Source organism: Amblyomma mixtum, chromosome 1 (assembly GCF_055824585.1).
Source record: "Amblyomma mixtum isolate Tamu chromosome 1, ASM5582458v1, whole genome shotgun sequence".
In the NCBI taxonomy this organism is placed as follows: Eukaryota; Metazoa; Arthropoda; class Arachnida; order Ixodida; family Ixodidae; genus Amblyomma; species Amblyomma mixtum.
In genome coordinates this window covers 253,115,239-253,134,590 of record NC_143012.1, presented here as the reverse complement: position 1 = coordinate 253,134,590, position 19,352 = coordinate 253,115,239, and the positions used below count along the sequence as shown (strand labels likewise).

At 47.3% G+C, this 19,352-nt stretch overlaps 1 protein-coding gene across 7 annotated transcripts in view; it reads right to left on the bottom strand.

The window, feature by feature from the left end:
• Positions 1-837: 837 nt before the first annotated feature.
• The window catches only part of LOC149371484 (adenylate cyclase type 8-like), a 427,973-nt gene continuing 409,458 nt past the window's right edge, over positions 838-19,352 (bottom strand). For all 7 annotated transcript variants that reach the window (XM_089565713.1, XM_089565712.1, XM_089565714.1 and 4 more), the window contains exons 18-24: positions 18,864-19,022; positions 15,769-15,909; positions 15,389-15,481; positions 9,939-10,050; positions 6,338-6,657; positions 3,780-4,240; positions 838-1,114 (exon numbers count right to left, since the gene is read on the bottom strand). In XM_089565713.1, the coding sequence (XP_089421839.1) occupies positions 3,998-4,240; positions 6,338-6,657; positions 9,939-10,050; positions 15,389-15,481; positions 15,769-15,909; positions 18,864-19,022 (1,068 nt within the window). In that variant the 3' untranslated portion in view covers positions 838-1,114; positions 3,780-3,997. The remainder of the gene's footprint in view (positions 1,115-3,779; positions 4,241-6,337; positions 6,658-9,938; positions 10,051-15,388; positions 15,482-15,768; positions 15,910-18,863; positions 19,023-19,352) is intronic.

Genomic DNA, 19,352 nt, shown 5'->3' with positions numbered 1-19,352 from the left:
TTACCGCGCATACTGTCGTGACACCAGCTTACTGCTTCCTTGAGTTGCGAAAACACTTAGAAAAATATTGTGGGATCTTCGAGCTGTAAGGTCTACACTCATATTTTCCTATTCTCGATAACAGCTGGCATGCTTCTACCTATGCACCGCGGTCGAATAAAGATGATTTCATATAACTTGATTTGAAAATCCGGTCACTGCGCTTAGTTCAAACCAAGCGTTCAGGTTTGGTTTATGAGGTTTAACGTCCCAAAGCGACTAAGGCATGACAGACGCCGTAGCGAAGGGCTCCGGAATATTTCGACCACCTGGGGTTCTTTAACGTGCACTTACATCCAACAGTACATGGGCCTCTAGAGTTTCGCCTCCATCGAAATTCGATCGCCGTGGCCGGGAACCCACGTCTTTCGGTCCACTGAGCCACCGCGGCGGTAAGACCGACCGTTCATGCAGCCCAGCATTTTGCAGATGGCGGCGTCAGCCTCATTAACGCATGACATCAAAGGAGTCGCCGGAAAGAGAAAGTTTGAATTTTTTGTTACGAAGTAATAGCGTGTGATTAAATCACTAGTTGAAACTGTTAAAGCATATAGATCAAACGTTGTTGTTAACCGTTCGCAAAATTACAAGACCTTACATTCAGGCCGGAATTGCTTCTTCAAGTTTCGCGCACATTATCGCAAAATACGAGCATTAAAATTTGTTCTGGTTGCAATGCACTGAACTATCTTTCAGAAGGTTGTTCGCAGATAACACGAGCTTTTTCTTGAGAGACCCGCCAACAAATAAGAGCTGCAGGTGAGGATCGCAGCTGCTCAAAGAGGCACAGAAACTCCATTGTCATGACTACCGAAATTAATATTTATTACATTCTTTTAAAATAGCAACAGTGGATACCATTCCTCGTCTGAAAAAGATGTGATCCGACAAACGGCACCTGTGAAGGGAGCGTGCTTCCATTAGCACCACGCTTCGCGCTGTGATTATGAATTATGACACTGTACAAGACGCAGGACACCACTGCAGTTCGGAGTCTGTTTTGCAGTCTCCTTCGGTGCGCTGGCAGAATCAATTACTCGGTGGCAGCTCAGAAACTTGGCTGTGACGCAAGCTCCTGAAAAAGAACGAAATGTATAAGTGAGCAGGATTGTATTGCCCTAGTGATTTGCGCATTTGTTGTATTAATGTGCTAAACCTTACATTCCTGTCATTAATGAAATGTGACATATTTTCGACACCAATTCCTTTAAACTGATTTCGGATAGTCTTGGATAGAAACGGAAGGCTTGAGGCGTCGGGCTCAAAAAGTGAGCAAGGTAGCTGCGCTCTTTTGCGTGCAGTCATGGCAAACGGCAGCGCTTGCTCGATGGATTCAGGAACACGGCAAAGAATTCGCTGCTCATATAATGTGTGCAAGTGATAGCTACATGACTGCAATTCATTTGAAAGGATGTCTGTGCAGACATCTTCTTCATCATAATCAGCATCATCAGCCTGACTGCGCCCCCTGCAGGGCAAAGGCCTCTCCTATGTCCCTCCAATTAACCCTGTCCTTTGCCAGTTGCGGCCACCGTATCCCCGCAAGCTTCTTTATCTCATCCACCCATCTAACTTTCTGCCGCCCCCTACTACGCTTGCCTTCCCTTGGAATCTACTCCGTTACCCTTGCAGACAGCATGCCGCAAAACCTTCATTCTTATCTAATTGATACGATACAAACGCCTTCCCTGAAAGGACCACAAAACCAAAATGCAGTCTAGCGAGACATGCGACTTCGTATGACAGCTGCTCTGTCAACCGGATTATGTTGTTTCGAAGAAGCCGAAAAAGCGCGCCTTGCAGCGCGGTTTCCGATTAAGTCCCTAGAGCGCGCCCCGTCACCATGCCTGAATTGCTACGGCAGGCGCCCGAGTGGGAGCAAGAATGTACAGCTCACATGCGTGGAAATGGCGGAACGCATTGTGAGGGAAAAACAAATCCTGTCTTCGGTAACCAGTTGTTAGGCGGCTGTCTGTCATGTGTGCTGCATGCGGTAATTTAATCACTAAATGTGACCTGCGCCTTAAATGAAGAATTCGATAGATGAGAGAATGTGCATGCGGAGACAAAGTGAAATGAGATGGTGCCTTTCACAGCGAAAGATTGATAAGAAAAAAAAAACAAAAATTTCGGTATGGATACCATCTTTCTTGCGTCGGCGGAGGACAAAGAAAGAAAATTTAAACCTAGCCCGGAAAGAAAATACCTGAAAAGGACTTAAGCGCCGCCGCGATGGCTCAGTGGTTACGGTGCTCGGCTGCTGATACGAAAGGCGAGGGTTCGATTCCGGCCGCGGCGGTTGAATTTTGATGGAGGTGAAATTCTAGAGGGCCGTGCGCTGTGCGATATCAGTGCACGTTAAAGAACCCCAGGTGGTCGAAATTTCCGGAGCCTTTCACTACGGCGTCCCTCATACCCTGAGTCGCTTTGGGACGTTAAACCCCATAAACCAAACCAAACCTAAAAAGGAGTTAAGTCTATGGTCTTCCCAGCTGCAAACTGTGTTTTTGGCTGCTCTGTCCTACCGTGACCCTTAGCGATAAAGCGGTAAAACTCGGTAGGCTTAAAGGTAGGAAAGCTGACCTGTTTAAAAAAAGTGAACGCAGAGTAAGTGCCTCACTTCTCGGCATAGATCTCGCCAGCACCGTAAGGAAGGGATAAAGGGTGTAGTGTGAGATAAAGAAGAGAAAATGAGGTGCCGTAGAGAAGGGGCTCCACCTTATTTCCCCCACCTCGTGTTGTTTAACGTTCGGTGAGATCGCACCCCACACGAGCGTTTTTTGCGCTTGGCCTCTGCCGAAGCGTAGCCGCCGAGGATTTGATGTCCCATCCTCGGGATCAACAGCCGAGTGCAGCAACTTAAGCTGATCTTCTCTAGCAGCACACGTACTGTCTGCTAATAATTTCAGTGCATAGGCTGTTTTCGCCTACGTTTTTTACAGGCATGTCTTCGTGGCGAAACCGCAGGAATCACCAACGCAGCTGTAATTGGCTGGAACTACGAACACTGGCCTGAAACATCTGCGTAGCCTTTGCATCCACTCCATAGAAAATCGGGTGGCGAATATCTATTTCGACATCGTGGAAAGGCCGAGGAATTTATTATGTCGAAAATTAAATTTCTTGCTTTATGCCTACGCCTATGCCGACAAATAGGCTGCGGATAGGAAGCGGCTAGGTTCGAGGAGGGACCGTAGCCAGGGCAAATTTTTTCTTTTTTTTTCAGCTTTGTAAAAGCCCGCCAGCAGAGACCACATAAGTATAACTCCCATCTCATTACTATTCCCAGCAAGCGTGTATAACGTTTGGAGCGTTGTGTAGAAAGAAATTTAACCTGCCGCGGAAAACCTAATTTATATAGTAGCAAGCAGACCATAATAGATACACTAACGGTTAACATTGGTGGCGCTGTATTTCAAAGCTGCACTTGAGAACAAATAAACGCGGAGTGTGCTAATTAAATCCGATATCATTGAAGGAATTTTCCGCCAAATTGCATACATAAAACGCTGCCGCTATGGACAGTAGTAATAGGAACGTGCTTTACATCCGAACAATTTTGTTAAGTATTTAATGGTATTCTACAGAAATTAACGATCAAAAGCAGGGTTTCTATGCGCGACCATTAACTGAGAGGTTCCTGCAACTTTGTTTCGTCTTAAAGGCGCATTTATAGATGCCACGGAGATTGCATAGATCAAGCTCACTTTGCCTTTATGCAGGTAGATTGTGCGTTTTACCTTCTTCCAGTTCTGAAGACTTCGGGAACAGGCCCTTCACGCGCATCGTACCGGCTTCAAAGTATCACCACCACAGTTTCCGTGAGAACCAACAAGGGAGTGACTACCCGCAGTCTTCCGAGCACGCGCAAGTAACTGGTTGCTCTGGCGCCCGCGTGCACACACGTGCTGAAACACGGCGCCACACGCACTTCACTGGCGTTTGCGCGCACCCGTCGTCACGGTGAGGTGAACGGCTCGTCGCGGTCGGCGCTGCGCATGTCGGGAAATGATTGGCTGCTGCCGGCCGTCTCGGTCATTCTTCGCTCCTTCAGCCTGTTGCGCTTGCGGTCAGAGTTTGGCGTTTCGGACAGCATGCGGTGCAGCTTCTGCTTGCGCATGAAGGAGCCCGCATTGGGAGATGTCCTCTGTCTGGGGCTGGGCACGCTCAGGCTGGAACCAAGGGCCTGCTTTTTCCGGGCCTGCGTAGAGTGTAGATGACGCACAAAATGAACTCTGTAGCCTCGTTTACATGAACCCGACAGCGGCGGGTCGAGTCAGGGGATCGAGTTGAGAAAGTGCAGTCCAACTCGACGACTGCGTGTTTACGTGAATTTGATTTTAGAGAGTCGAGACCGGTTCAACGGAAGTGTCAAGCAGAGCAGCGTGAAAGGGCAGTGGCAGCCTCCGAGACTGCGACACAGCACCGCAGCCTCGGCGGCGGGACGGCGCAAGCGAAAAACAGGTACACATTTATCCTCTCCCCTCCCGCTAACCCGACTGTTCGACTCGATGCTTTTACAAAAGCGGGTCAAGCGAGTTAACCTACCTCCTGTAGGCGAGTTAACTCGACTCGCTCTGCCATTTATTTTACTCGACCCGACATCGTTTACATGAACCCGACAACTGTTTTTTTTTTTACCCGACAAGCAAGCTCGACTCGATTCTATCGAGTTCACGAAAACAGGTCTTGTGTCTCTGGAAGAGGGATAAGGGAAGGCGCGGCTTTGTGCAAAATTATTTTTTTCCTTGATCTATTGACGTCAAACCTTTTGACGTATTAGGAATAGCTTTATGACAACCATCAGAAAAGTTCGCTGTTGTGTTTTTAGAAAAACTGTTTTCTAAAATGCATTTTTCCTCTCAATCCAGTGAAACGGTTTCAGAGTTCATAAAATGTTGCAGAAAGGTTGTTCAAAATTTATTGCTTTCCTGTTGTCGCGACACAGGTTGACATATTATTAGAATTTTTTCGCAAAGCATCAAATTAGGCTTGGAATTTTTGCGGCGCAGTGTCCGTGGAGATAACTACACTCAGAAAAAAATTTCATAAAAGGAATTTAAAATTGAGAAATTTGAAAAGAAAAGATAGTCGTGGCCTGCACTAAAGTGTTAGGACTGCAAAAAAAAAAACAAACGTGGTCAGTATAGATAGAAAAAGTCCCTACAAAATCTGCTCCGCAAAGGAAGTGTCCAGACAGAAAACCGTAGACGAAAAAAACGCTTATTTGACGTTTCCCCGCACTACTCAGCCGCCGCACCTTCTGGTTGATTTCAGGAATCAAACTTCGGTAAAACATAAAAAACGAGGCATACCATTGGATACAACAATTATCAGAAAACCAATTTTTCGGCCACTATTGGGGATTCTAGAGACGCGTCTCCCCTTAAATGTAGATTGTCTCTATTGGAGTTTAATGGAAGTGTTTTGTCCTGCCGCGGAACTAGTTGAACCTTGACGATGCTTATCTACTCTGTGAAAGACAACAAATGTTCTTGGTCTAGAGGGCGCGGGCGGCGAGTAGTTACTTATAATGTTCGCAGCTGCAAGAGCAATGGATTACAGTTAGGGCTGCTTAACTGTTCTGTTCTTCAGCCTTCTGAACTAAAACAACTACCCACACTTTGAAGCAGTAGGCAACGATACCAGAAGCTTGGCATAGCGTGCTCTGCTATATTTTTTATCAATGACAGTGGAAGTCGCGCCCAAGCTAGTAAAGCCTTGAAATACAGGGCTATTTCTGATGTCCGGCAATGTTAATCACCTGAATAAAAAACTTATAATGACCTTTGCAGCTCAGCCAGCAACACAAAAACAATTATTTAACAGCTTGGATACGTTTTGGATGGAGGTGCTAAAGTCTACTGGCATGGCCTACTGCTGTTTATTTTTATGTGTTTTTAGGATGAATTTACCTTATTATTGTATACATGACAAGCAATCGCCGCAGGTTTTCAGGTATGAATGTAGTCTGTTGTTTTGGAATCCCTACAATCGATAACCAGAAAGATTTCGCTGATGTAGCCAGCCAGAATCACCCATTCAATTAACAAAATGTGCTTTTATACCAAGGTTGAAATTCGGGCTTGTTGGTTCATACTTCGGAGCAATAGCGCAAACAGGACAAGGGACCAAGAACGAGTAGCGCTGCGTGTGTCTACTCGTTCTTTGTCTCTTGTCCTGTTTGCGCTATCCGAAACGTACCAAGGTCTTTTTGACCGCACGAAAATTGAGTGATATGTTATTCTCCATTACGATTAGGCCTTATAAATTTCGCGATTATCGGGGGGCCACTCACCTGCACAAGTCCGTAGACGAATGCAGCCAGCGTACTTCGCGTGCTGGGGTTGCGGTTCATGGAGCGGGCGCGAGCAATTTTCTTGCCCAGCACAAAGTACGTCTCCATTGTGCCCTTGCCTTTAACTTGTACGAGCCCTCGGCACTGGACGCTGTAGCCATGTTCCTCTAGCAGCTGTGCCGTGGCGCGTGGCACCTGGATGTGGTCCATGGCGCCCGTGGAGTCCATGCGGCTCGCCTCGTTCACTGTGTTACCCCAGATGTCGTAGACGGGCTTGCGGGCCCCGATAACCCCGCCCACCAACGGCCCGTGGCTGATACCTGCATACATACCGCACAACCATTGAAACCAGAAAGTACCGCCCGCTGTGCAAGAACGCATGCAGCCGCAATCTATCGACAACGTAAATTCTACACAGACACAGCGTGCAATACCGAAGAGCTAAAAGCACAATCGTATTTATCGAGTAGCATTCCAGTCCTGTCATCTATCCTCCCGAGCTTAATATAATGCAGTTAACGCCTTAATACAAAAGCTGGGCCCTTTGGCATTTAGGTTGGCTGGCTGGTTGGTTTATGGGGTTTAACATCCCAAAGTGACTCAGGCTATGAGATACGCCGTAGTAAAGGGTTCCGGAAATTTCGACCACCTGGCGTTCTCACCGAATGGGACCACTAAACATCAATATTTAATGACAACATATAAACTGCATCAATACAGTGGTCACCAGACTTGCTAGTAGCCTGCTCTATCGTTGAAGTACGTTTTGCTTATTCTATTTTTGTGAGTTCTTAATGGAAAGCACTTTTGGGCAAAATTTAACAATAGCGACGGTGCATCGTTGGCTTGAAGGCACAAGCAGATTGAGTCTGAGTATAAGCAGCCAGCTTCTATGTCCATTTCTCAGGCATGTCATCGCCGTCATTACAGCCCAATCAGTTCACCGATGGCGAGTAAGAGTTCCTTAGACGCAGCCTTGGACGGAGGCCTCCTGGCCACGCCGGTTCCTCCTTAGTCGCACAGCTAGCATTTAGGCGCCGCTTGTGCCCGGATTGCTCGGACCGGACTCGACAATAGTTTTCATCCCGCACCAGAAATTCGCAAGTTGTGGGCTGCCGTAAGTTACCTCGTACATGGTTAAGAAGAAAGCTGTGGCCTATGAACTCTGTACGAAAGATGTACTTTAAGGAACGGCGGCATGTTGAAGAAATGACGGTATGTACCACCCCCTTTCGGGAGTTGTTTCAAAGAGCAAATCATCAGCGCACCGCTCATATCGCTTCAAGCATTGCTGTTTGCCCAAATGATAACATTTTAAGCCACGATATACACCAACGCCACAGTCCTGGTGCATAGGTGGCCACTGTTTCCAAATGCGATGGGAAAAGCCTACTCTGCTACCACTCATATATGTTCGGCTGTGAACAGTGGCATGAAAATATTGTGAAAGCTAAGAAATATGAGTTTCCAAAACTCATGGGCGGCTAAGTCCAGAATTAGACATATTGCCCCCAATTTTTCTGGCTGTCAAATTAAAGCCACTGATGTTGCCAGAAAATTATGCGCGAAAATTGCACTGCCGTCCTAGCATTAACATGGTAGGTGATTTTCGGTGCATTGCCTATCGCACATAGAGCTACCACAATTCCGAATGGCACAAGCTTGGGGTGTCACAAAATTTTTGAGATGCAAAATTATTTCACCAAAACGGTCCTGATTGTTCTGCTAATTGTTGTGTGAACTACTTTTTACAAAGTCTCAAGCAGGATGTCATTTCACCGTGCCCGAGTCCCAAGCGACAAATTGGCTTCTCAGAGAATTAAAATGCGCAGTCGTGCATAGCAAGCACGCTGTAAACGGTGGTGCTGCTCTCGGCAGCTGTTTAGTTAGTGTAAGGAAGCACGTTTTTAAGTTATGAGTGAGTTACAGCAACTGCAGGGAGTGTGAAAACACGAGTAGCTCACAATACGGTAAGGTGGAGAGTATAGTTCAGTTTTGGAAATAAAGTCGGCTTTCTCCCATGACACATCAATATGAGGAGCATGTAGATAACAGTGAACCATCTGCAAAATTCTGGAGAAGGAAAATGTGGGCTCACTAACGTTTTAGTTGGCATGTCTTTTTCGTCGTGCATCACTGCGCTTAGCCTACAATGAAACTCTGCATATCCACGGCATCCAACATTGTTAGTACGACGCCTGCAAGTGAAACTAGCCATTGTAGAAAATAAACTAGGTTTAACTACATGTAACACATAATGTTTTATTGAAGAACACGCTTAGTTCATCAGAAATTTTGTCTTTGAGCCATTAACTGTAAATGCAAGATAAAATACACATGCGAAAGGCAGGCTTTGCTGTACCTCTGCTTTGCTGTACCCAAAGTACATTTTGGCACTGAAATTTGGGCTCTTCCTTTGTATCTCCTTCTCATTCGGAGCTAGCTTCGCCAAGGCCCGAATGATGTGCTCTTGTCTCAGCTCACTAGCCAAAAATGAATTCTAGCTAACAACCCAAACAAGTGTTGTAAATTTGGCTGCGTAATGTTTCATAACAGCCGTTAATACTTGCGCCGTAAATACTAAGTAGTCGCAGTAAAATCGGAACAGCAGGAGTGACGCCATAATTTCCTGATGTCAAAAAAATCGACGCACATTGAATAAGACAGCGCGACGTGAACAGAAACGCACCTGCGGATGGCGTGAAATGTAAGAGAAGCTCGGAGAAAAATCCTGCGTTTACCGCTGAGAGTGCGCAACCATGCGCATGGTAAGTGATGCTTCCTCCACTTCGCCAGGGAGCGGTAGCGCCCGGCCGAAGATGAAACGTCTCGAAATTTCTGGAAACGTCTCGAAATGAAACGTCTCGAAACGTTTCGAAAATTCTTGCCTGAGCAATGGCGACACGCGCCCCGGTGTTTAGGTGAGAGAGCGTTTTTACTGCCGATATTTTGGGAGTGTGCGTGCCTGTATTGGCGCACGCGAAGTAACTAACAGATGCACCTATCGGTTTCTTCGAAGAAAGGGCTGCCGCATGACAAAGGGAGAAAACCGGTGACGCCAGCTACGGACCTGCAGTGTTGCACGTCACACTACTGGACGGCCCCTTCCGTGATCCTCCTCTCCTCAACCTATTGTAGTGTGCCCGGTGAACAGTTTGTGTTTCTTTGTTTGCCTCTCTTATGTGTTAGCACACCGCTGTTTCAAGATGTTTTGTAATTAGCCTGTGTAATATATTTCATTGCCTGTGTTGAACTGCTTAGCAGAACGCTTTGCATGTGTTCTTATGACGGATCTGTAACTTCTCTGTATCGCTTGCGGCAGCATAAATCTTGTGTCTTCTTTTTTGAACCTTTGATTCGAACCCACACTCTGCCTTGCAATCGGCGAAAGCTGAACACAAAACAGTTACCTAATTCTCAATTGGCAGCTTGATTCCGACTGAGCGTATTCCACTAAGTCGAGGGCACCTCCTCTGAGACCGTAGCTGCTACTCCTTTTGCCCTTCCTCCTACCGCGCCCTAAGGGTGTCTGAGTACGCACACCACACGTCCGTAAGAGGCATCTGACGTCTTAAAACAAACAACATTAAGGCACACTTACCAACACGAAGCTTGAAGTTGTTGAAGGAATGTTTATTGACATCTTCAAGAGCCTCCTTCATAGAAATGGCGAAGTCTACAAGAGCGGTTAGGTGTACCCAAGATGCGAGATTCTGAAACAAAAGTGAAGAATGCAAAGTTTCGCTACAAAACAAAATATACGCTGATATAGAACCAATTGATAAGCAAAAAAAATAGCGCTTCGCAGATAAAAAAAGGCGTGGGCGTAGCTTTTAGTCGCTTCGGCAAAAAATTTATTCCTTGTATTATATCGCTCTTACTGAATGTTGTTGCCGTGCACAAGAAAAAAAAATTTAAGCGGCGGGTAGATTATGATATCCCACACATTAGGACACGCCCGGTATAATGTGTTATAGCATCTACACAAGAAGCGGCCCGCATGGTTCAAAGACTATGACATCCGCTAGACATTTTGTTTCTTTAAGTGCGGCGGAAATGTGATAAAGATGAAGTGTGGCAAGTGCGCTGCACGCACTCGCGCGCACGGGAGTGGAGAAGACGACGAAGTAGCAGAATACAGATCGGCTCGACCGTATGCTACGTGTACTGTTTCATTCTAATTATCATTACTTACGATAAAACATATTTTGGCGACGAGGATGCTGTTTTGATTCAGGACCTTGACGTGGACTGCTCACCATCCGTCATGAGTTTTTCTGGGCTTCAGCCACCACCGCCTGTTCCTGCCGACTCCTGGTCGTCCTGCCCTTCCATGGGAGCAGTGGGAGCTGGCGTTCCGGAATTATATGCTGGCCTCTGGTGCCTCTACTCTGAGCGCGGACAGGCGGAAGGCCATCCTGCTGAACTGCATCGGACTGGAAGGTCAGCGCATTTTTTATACCTTGGCGCCGCCGTCGTCCACTCCAGCGCCTACAGCAGCTGCATCGCACTCCGGTGACGAGGCGCCGCGCCTTGACGAATTTGATGCGGCGATATCCATCCTGTCGGCGCATTACAAATCGTCCGTGAATGTAATCGCCGCACGACATCGCTTTCGCCGTCGAGTTCAGGCTCCAGGAGAGACAACCGATGAGTACGTCGCTGTCCTTCGCAGCCTTGTCGGCGACTGTGGCTTTGGGACCATGGCGGACGATATGATCAGGGACCAGCTGGTGGAGAAGACCTCGAGTTGCCATCTGCGTGAGCGCCTACTCATGGAAGGCTCCTCATTGACTCTGTCGCGCGCCGTGCTCCTTGCTCGACAGTGCGAGCAAGCTTCCCGTGAAGCCAGGGAATTGGCTGAGGAGGACGCTCCAGTACATCGTGTGGGATGCGAGCGCGGATCGAGACAAACACCACCTCAGGCCCATTGCTGCAAGTGCCAAAGTCAACCATCACAACCTGCTGCTGTATTACCAGAGCGCATGTGCTACCGTTGCGGTTCTACAGCTCACCTGGCGAACAACCCTGCATGCCGAGCCCGCAACCGCAAGTGTCGTCGGGGCGGCAAGATGGGCCACTTAGACTCTGTTTGCAAGTCGTCCGACCGTCAAGTTCAGCAAGTTGCAGATACTGCTGACACATCGTCGATGCCGGATGGCTCCAGCAGTGCATCTATTCTCAATGTTGAAAGTAAAAAAAACGGAATTTTCGCCTCGGTCCTGATTGAAGGCAAGTCCATCCGCTTCCTGATTGACACCGGCTCATCTGTGTCAATTATTTCTGAAGACCTATACCACCGATTCTTCGCTGCAATTTTCCCGCTTAAACCAACTGCAGTTCAACTATTGGACTATTCTAAGTCTCGGATTATAGTCCAAGGCTGTTTTGCTGCCTCAGCCAAGTTTCACGACCGTACCGCCTGCATCCTGTTGTACGTTGTCTCGGGAGGCACAACGCTGCTGGGTCTGGATTCCATTGCAGCCCTACAAATGAAGATAAAAGGTGCATCGTTGGAATGTCTTTCCATGACGCCTGATACGCCTCTGTTACCTCCTGAGCTACGTCCACACTTCGAACATCTCTTCTCCAAGGAACTCGGAGTTGCTCGTGGCTACGTGCACAAAGTCAGAGTGCAGGATTCCGTTTCTCCTGTTTCTTGCAAGCTCCGACGGCTGCCGTTTGCCATTCGACAGCAAGTGTCCGAGGAACTCCAGAAGCTTGAAGCTCAAGACATCATTGAACGGGTCGACGCTTCGAAGTGGATTTCACCGATAGTCGTTGCTCGGAAAAAGGATGGCTCCATCCGAATGTGCGTCGATTTGCGTGAGCCGAACAAGGCTATTGTGGTCGACAGTTTTCCTTTGCCTCAAACGGAAGAACTTCTACATAGCTTGGCCGGGTCACAGCGTTTTTCGAAGTTGGACCTTGCCTCGGCTTACCATCAAGTACCACTTAGCCCTGAGAGTCGGGAATTGACCACATTCATTACCCATGATGGCCTCTTCCGCTTCAAACGAGTGTGTTTCGGCCTTGCTTCGGCGCCTTCGGCTTTTCAGATGATGCACTTAATTTTAAAAGGGTGCAAAGGTGTCCTCTTCTACACCGACGATATCATAGTCCATGGCACTACCCGACAGGAGCACCTGACCAACCTTCGTGCTGTTCTCGAGCGCCTGTCCCAAGCCGGACTCAAGCTCAACCACAAATGTGTCTTCGACGTTCCGAAGCTCACTTTCTTGGGGCACGTTGTCAGTGGTGAAGGACTGTTTCCGCTTTCTTCTGCCATCGAGGCGATTACGAAGGCTCCGACTCCATCTAACATCGGTGAGCTTCGCTCCCTCCTTGGACTTGCGGGTTTCTACTCCAAGTTCATCCCGCATTACTCCGACGTCGTTGAGCCTATGCGCGCCCTACTTCGTGGAAGCGACTCAGCCTTCACTTGGACCGCTGCTGCGGATTCAAGCTTCAAACTACTGAAGTCCATGTTGACGTCATGTGACGTGCTGCATTTCTTTGATCCTGCCCTTCCCGTGGTCGTAACGACTGACGCTTCCGGATATGGCCTTGGGGCAGTGCTTCAGCAAGACAACGGCCATTCCCTGCAAACTGTTGCGTTTGCCTCCCGTACCTTGACACCCCAAGAAAGAAAGTACTCTGTTGGCGAACGTGAGGCCCTAGCTTGCGTTTGGGCGTGCGAACGGTGGCACGTGTATTTGTGGGGCCGGCCTTTTGTTCTACGCACCGACCACAGTGCACTTGTCACTTTGCTGTCGACGAAAGGAACGGGTCATCGGCCGTTGCGAATTTCACGTTGGTCGGCTAGCCTGTTGTGCTACAACTACACTGTAGAGTACCGCAAAGGCAACGACAACTCTGTTGCGGACGCTCTGTCTCGCCTTCCCTTACCGACCTCATCATGCAGTGAGCCCAGTGAGTTCGACTCCAGTGACGACGATTTCGTCTGCCTGCTATCGCCAGCCGTGACTCTACAAGAGCTACAAGAGGCAACCATCAGCGACGCGGCAGTTGCTCAAGCCATTCAGTTTACATCTGCGACATGGCCGGACAAGAAATCCCTACCGGAGAACCTCAGGCCATACTATCTCCTGCGATCGGAGCTGTCCGTCGTGCAGGGCGTCTTGTACCGAGGTGACAGGCTCGTCGTTCCCGAAAGTTTGCGACGACGCCTCAGGGACATCGCGCACGAGTCACACCCCGGAATAAGCCGCACGAAAAGTCGACTGCGAGAGCTCTACTGGTGGCCGCGAATGGACGAGCACGTCGAAGAAATGGTACGGACATGCGTTGTCTGCCAGTCCTGTGACAAATCGGCTCGTCCGGTGGCAGCTCCTCTGCAACCTGTCGCCTTCCCAGAAAAACCTTGGGATAAGGTTGCCATTGATATTGTGGGGCCTTTCGATCAAGCTCCCAGTGGCTGCCGCTTCGCGATTACGCTAATGGATTATTATAGCAAGTGGCCAGAGGTTTTCTTCGCGGATGCCATCACAACTCAAACCGTTCAAGAATTCCTGCTTGGCCTCTTTGCTCGTGAGGGTTACCCTCAAGAGATTGTCTCTGACCACGGGCCTCAATTCTCATCGATGGCCATGCAAACTTTCCTCCGCGAACGGGGGATACGCCATTGCTACTCTTCAGTGTACCATCCCCAAGCTAATGGACTCGTGGAACGATTCAATCGAGTGCTTAAGTCCTATATTCAGCTGGCTCTGTGCGAGCGACGCGACCTACGTACAGCTATTGTGGACTACCTCGGTGTCTACCGCTGTACGCCCCATGCCACGACAGGACTTGCACCAGCTGTCCTACTTCATGGCCGGTTGCCCCGCACAAGACTGAACGTCGTAGGACTGCCGGATCAGTGCTTCCCAACGGATCCGACAAAAGCGCTTAAGCTTTTGCGGCAGAGGCTTCAGGAGAAGCAAACGCAGTACAAGCTTTATGCGGACCAGCGGAGTGGCGCCAAGCGTCGTCACTTTCAGATTGGCCAGTACGTGCGTGTTCGCAAACCAACTGTGCGAGGCAAACTGTCAGCTCGGTTTTCGGAGCCTCGGAAGATTGTGGAGCAACGTGGACCTGCATCTTATTTGCTGGATGATGGGCGAGTGTGGCACTCGTCCAAGTTTTCTGCGGTTCGCCCAGAAGTAGTTCGGCAGCAACTGTCCTCCCCAGCTCCAGCGGCCCTTTTCGCTGATATTTCGCCGCCTATCGACGGCGTCAGATTGCCACAGTCCACAGTCCACAGTCCGGAACCGTGGTCCAGGGTGGTTCTTCTTCGGACGCGCCTTCAATCCATCTGATGCCAGCCGCTCAAGTTAGCTGCCCGGGCCCTTCATCGCACCTGGTTTCGCCCGCTCCGGAATCGGCAGCCGCTCCTCAACCCTCGTGTAGTACATCCACAGCGGCAACTGCGGCTTCACTTCCTGCGCCGCCTCGCCGAAGTACTCGCAAAAAGAAGCGGCCCGCATGGTTGAAAGACTATGAGATCCGCTAGACATTTTGTTTTTTTTAAGTGCGGCGGAAATGTGATAAAGATGAAGTGTGGCAGGTGCGCTGCACGCACTCGCGCGCACGGGAGTAGAGAAGACGACGAAGTAGCAGAATACAGATCGGCTCGACCGTATGCTACGTGTACTGTTTCATTCTAATTATCATTACTTACGATACAACACACAGTATTGCATTTGAATAAGCTTCGTGCGCTGCAGAGATGAAAACGAAAGCCTGGTCGAGGGCTTTGTGAGAGAAAGTTGCGCATTGACAAATTATAAAATAAAACTTATTAAAATTATTCTCGTGTAACCGTCCAAGTTGCATGAGTTACATGTTGCAAATTCGTTCAGCATGCTTTCACCGCTATTACTTCATTTTCTTCTTTTTTGCCAATGAGGTAAGACATTCGAAATCTTTGAGTTACCCAGATGCTGAAGCTAAAAAAGAAAGTTTAAGAATGCATATCATTTCTTAGCATTTGTGCTTTAGAGCGCCAAATGCTTAGCTTAAAGAGACAAAGAAATTGAGTGGACTCACCTGATCTTTTGGATTTAGACCGGAAGCTGCCATATAGGTGCTGCTGATTGTCTTGATTTTTTCCAGACATTGAAACCTTTCATCATCAAGAAGCTGTTTAACGAAAAAAACATAAAAATAAGAGTGTAAAACTTTCCAGCAAAGACACCAACTCTCGCCAGATCAGAATGGTCTATCAGAAGAGCAGACCATATGTTGTATTTGACTGTACCAGCCTTCTATGAAATGTTTATTAAGAGTTTAAAATTGCTGCCAACACTAGCTTCCAATTAATATCAGCCCAGCATTACCCACAGGAGCCATTAGCTCAATGCTTCACTTTTAATAGAGGATTTCACTTATATATTAGCGCGAACAGTATTTGAATACCAAATTCTCACCTGGTCAAAGTCAAATATGATTTCATTCAGTAATCTGATGCATTCCACGCCATTATTGATATCTTCAGAATAAAAATTTGCGAAGTTTGGTATGGAAGCGAACATCACTCCGCAGCAGACATAGGACTGTGCATAGAGTTCCTGCAAAAAGGGGTCGTATGTTAAGCGTAAGGAACCAAAACCAATGTACATGTCACTGAACATAACAGATTTCGAAGTGAGTGCAAGGTGAAATGTTTTCTTTAATTTACGAATTTAAGGAATTGCGAGAAGGGCATCACGAAAGTACAGTAACGCAAGCGGCGACATGAACGCATCTGTCTTAAGTGAGTGCAGAAAACTTTATCTAATCATTGCACCATTGTTCTCATTAAGCAATTATTCCCTGCCTTCCTGTGGCTCTGTTGAGGTTCGTCCAGTAGCAAGACGTATTTATCGCAAGAAAATTTTATTTCAAAAGTTTCCCGCTAGTAAGTTAAATCTCTTGACTTCCCTACACAAAAGGACGCGTTGTCACCGTTTTGATGCGAATGGCAGTGTAGTTTAGCTTCAGATTGATGTCGACGCTCGCATAACCATCATCATCAGCCTGACTACACCCACTGCAGGACAAAGGCCTCTCACATGTCTCTCCAATTAACCCTGTCTTTTGCCAGCTGCGCCCACCATATCCCCGCAAGCTTCTTCATTTCATCCACCCACCTCACTTTTTGCCGCCCCCTGCTACGCATGCCTTATCTAGGAATCCACTCCACTACCCTTGAGGAAAGCGGTTGTCTTGCGCAACTTCGCATTACACGCCCTGATCAAGCCCATTTCGTCCCCTTTGTTTCGACTAGGATGTCCCTCAACCACTCCTCCTGCTTCCGATCTCATAATGTTACACCTATCACTCTTCTTTCCGTAGCTGGCTGCGTTGTCCTTAACTTAAGCTGAACCCTCTTCGTTAGTCTCCATATTTCTATCCCATAGGTGTGTACCGGTAAAATACACCAGTTATATATATTTCTCTTGTGGGATATCGGTAAACTGCCGTAGCTGGCTGCGTTGTCCTTAACTTAAGCTCAACCCTCTTAGTTAGTCTCCATATTTCCACCCCATAGGTGTGTACCGGTAAGATACAGCAGTTATATACTTTTCTCTTGTGGGATATCGGTAAACTGCCATTCATGATCTGAGTGAACCTGCCGTATGGGCTACACCCCATTCTTATTCTTCTCGCAAATTACTTGCGAAATCTGCCAGTGGCGGCGACACGTGCATTTCGTTTTTTTTAGCCTTTACTAAGTTCAACAAGCTGCGTTTTCGGTGACAGCGGTCTCTTTGAGATTAGAATGCTGTGGATAAAGTTCAGCTTCTATTTGCTTTCAGTGTGCCTCCAAAAACATATTCATTGCATTCGCGGTCATTCGGAATCGAGACTGACGGAAATAATGAGGAAGAGTTTGGGTTTCAATATGAAGATGCTAAAGTGATTATACTTAAGTCACATTCTCCAGGCGTCAATCTTCAACCAAGCTAAGGGCCGATATCAGCTAGAGGCACTGTGCTATTGTCGCAAAACTTGTTGGATGGAAGCATGTGAGCATTTGCCGCGATAATGAAATGTAACGACTTTCAGTCACTGCTGAATCTTCTGTTGAAGGAAATGAGATCGCGGAAATATTAAAGTCAATTCGAATGATGTTCACTAGGGATGGTATGGTATGGTATGGTATGGTATGGTATGGTATGGTATGGTATGGTATGGTATGGTATGGTATGGTATGGTATGGCATGGTACGGTATGGTATGGTATGGTATGGTACGGTACGGTACGGTATGGTATGGTATGGTATGGTATGGTATGGTATGGTATGGTATGGTATGGTATGGTATGGTATGGTATGGTATGGTATGGTACAGCATGGTACGGCAATTGCGCTTTAGCGTCGTGAAGTTGCACATGCGCCATGGCTATATGAGACGCTGTAGTATAGGGCTGCAGATTAATTTCTACCCCTGTGGTTCTTTCACGCATACTGACACTGCACAGCACAAGCGAGCGTTTATATTTCGCCTCCGTTCAAAATGAGGCCAATATAGCCAGGAATCGTATGCCGCGGCCTCGACTAAAGACAAATCTCTTGACGACTATGGCGCAGCCCAGAAGAGCAACTTATTTACTCTTGAACAAATTCAGATTTGGGTGCATAAACACTCTACAAAGCGTGTTATGCACGTTTAGTTGGGATCACTAGTGCGAAAATCTCATTATCACAATTTCATACCGCTTTCAACAGCAACCTCCTTGCGAAAGTGCGCTAAAGTGCTGAACTGCAGACGTCTCAGTTCACCAAGCGCACAAAATTTTGCACGAAGAATAGGCTGGGCAAAGCTGTACGCGCCACGGATGACGCAAGTTTTAAATGTCGACGGAAATAAAAAAAAAGGCCAACTATAGTCTGCGCGGGAAGTGTGGCCATTCTTTTCAAATATTGCAGGAAAAAGGTGACCAAGTGCAAAACAATAAGAGTACGGTGTTGTAGGTTTGTACTGAAGAGTTTTAAAGCAATGAAGAAAAAAACGGCTATCCTGGCGCTTCTAAAAAGATAAAGCGTAGTCCCACACATTGATTCGTATTTCGCCATCTCATTTATTTCTAAACTTCAAAATAGAGTTCTAGGAGAGAACTGCTATGCCTTAGACAATACCTGTCATTCTAACCATCCTAACCGACAGATAAAATTATTCAGAAGTTAATGAACCAACTGTATCCAATCGATTATTTGGTGAAAAAAAGGCTTCAACTTGCATTTTTATCACAGTTATAAAAAATAATGAATTATAATAAATTATTAGCAGTAATTTATCTCAACATGCTTGAAGTTAAACTCCGCATTGTGCAACAACTGCAGATTTTCAATAACAAGAATGTCGAAGAGACCGATAGCACTGCGGCTTCTTCTCTGTCTTTGTTTCAGAGATATTTTCGCTGGTGGCCATCTTTGGATGCCGCTATGACAAATAAGGTTCATGTGACGCCATTACACATGGGTGCTCTTTATAAAACGAATGAAACTATAAATGATTCCTTACGTTCATTTTCTGCTTACCTCATTCTTTCTATCGTGAGTTAGAAAATAGGTGGCCACGTGGTCAGGCAGGACATTGCGTAGAAGTTGGGTGTTGTAACTGCATATTTCGCGCATACTCTGCAGGTTAGTCTGTGCTTGGCGCTTCCACAGAAAGTCCAGTCTTGAGGTGACTTCAGTCTGCAATATAAATATTACAATGTAAGATTATTACTTCTGATGCAACGAATCAGGTATCCCGTACATAAGAGAGAAAGTTGGGCTTCATAATGTCCCCATTCGAATATTAGTCGCCAGTCGAAGTAATTACTACGCCTGGAAGTACGCAGAGGAGCCAAGCTAGCCATCAGAAGTATTATTAAGAGACTAGAGCTTCATACGGGGATGGGGGAGGGCTTGGAGCAGATGAAGACAGAACGCGCGCTATCTTATGATCCTGTCTGAAGCGCCAGTCTTTTACACCATCATGAACAACCGACTAGCCCAGCTGTACGCCGTGATGGCTATGAG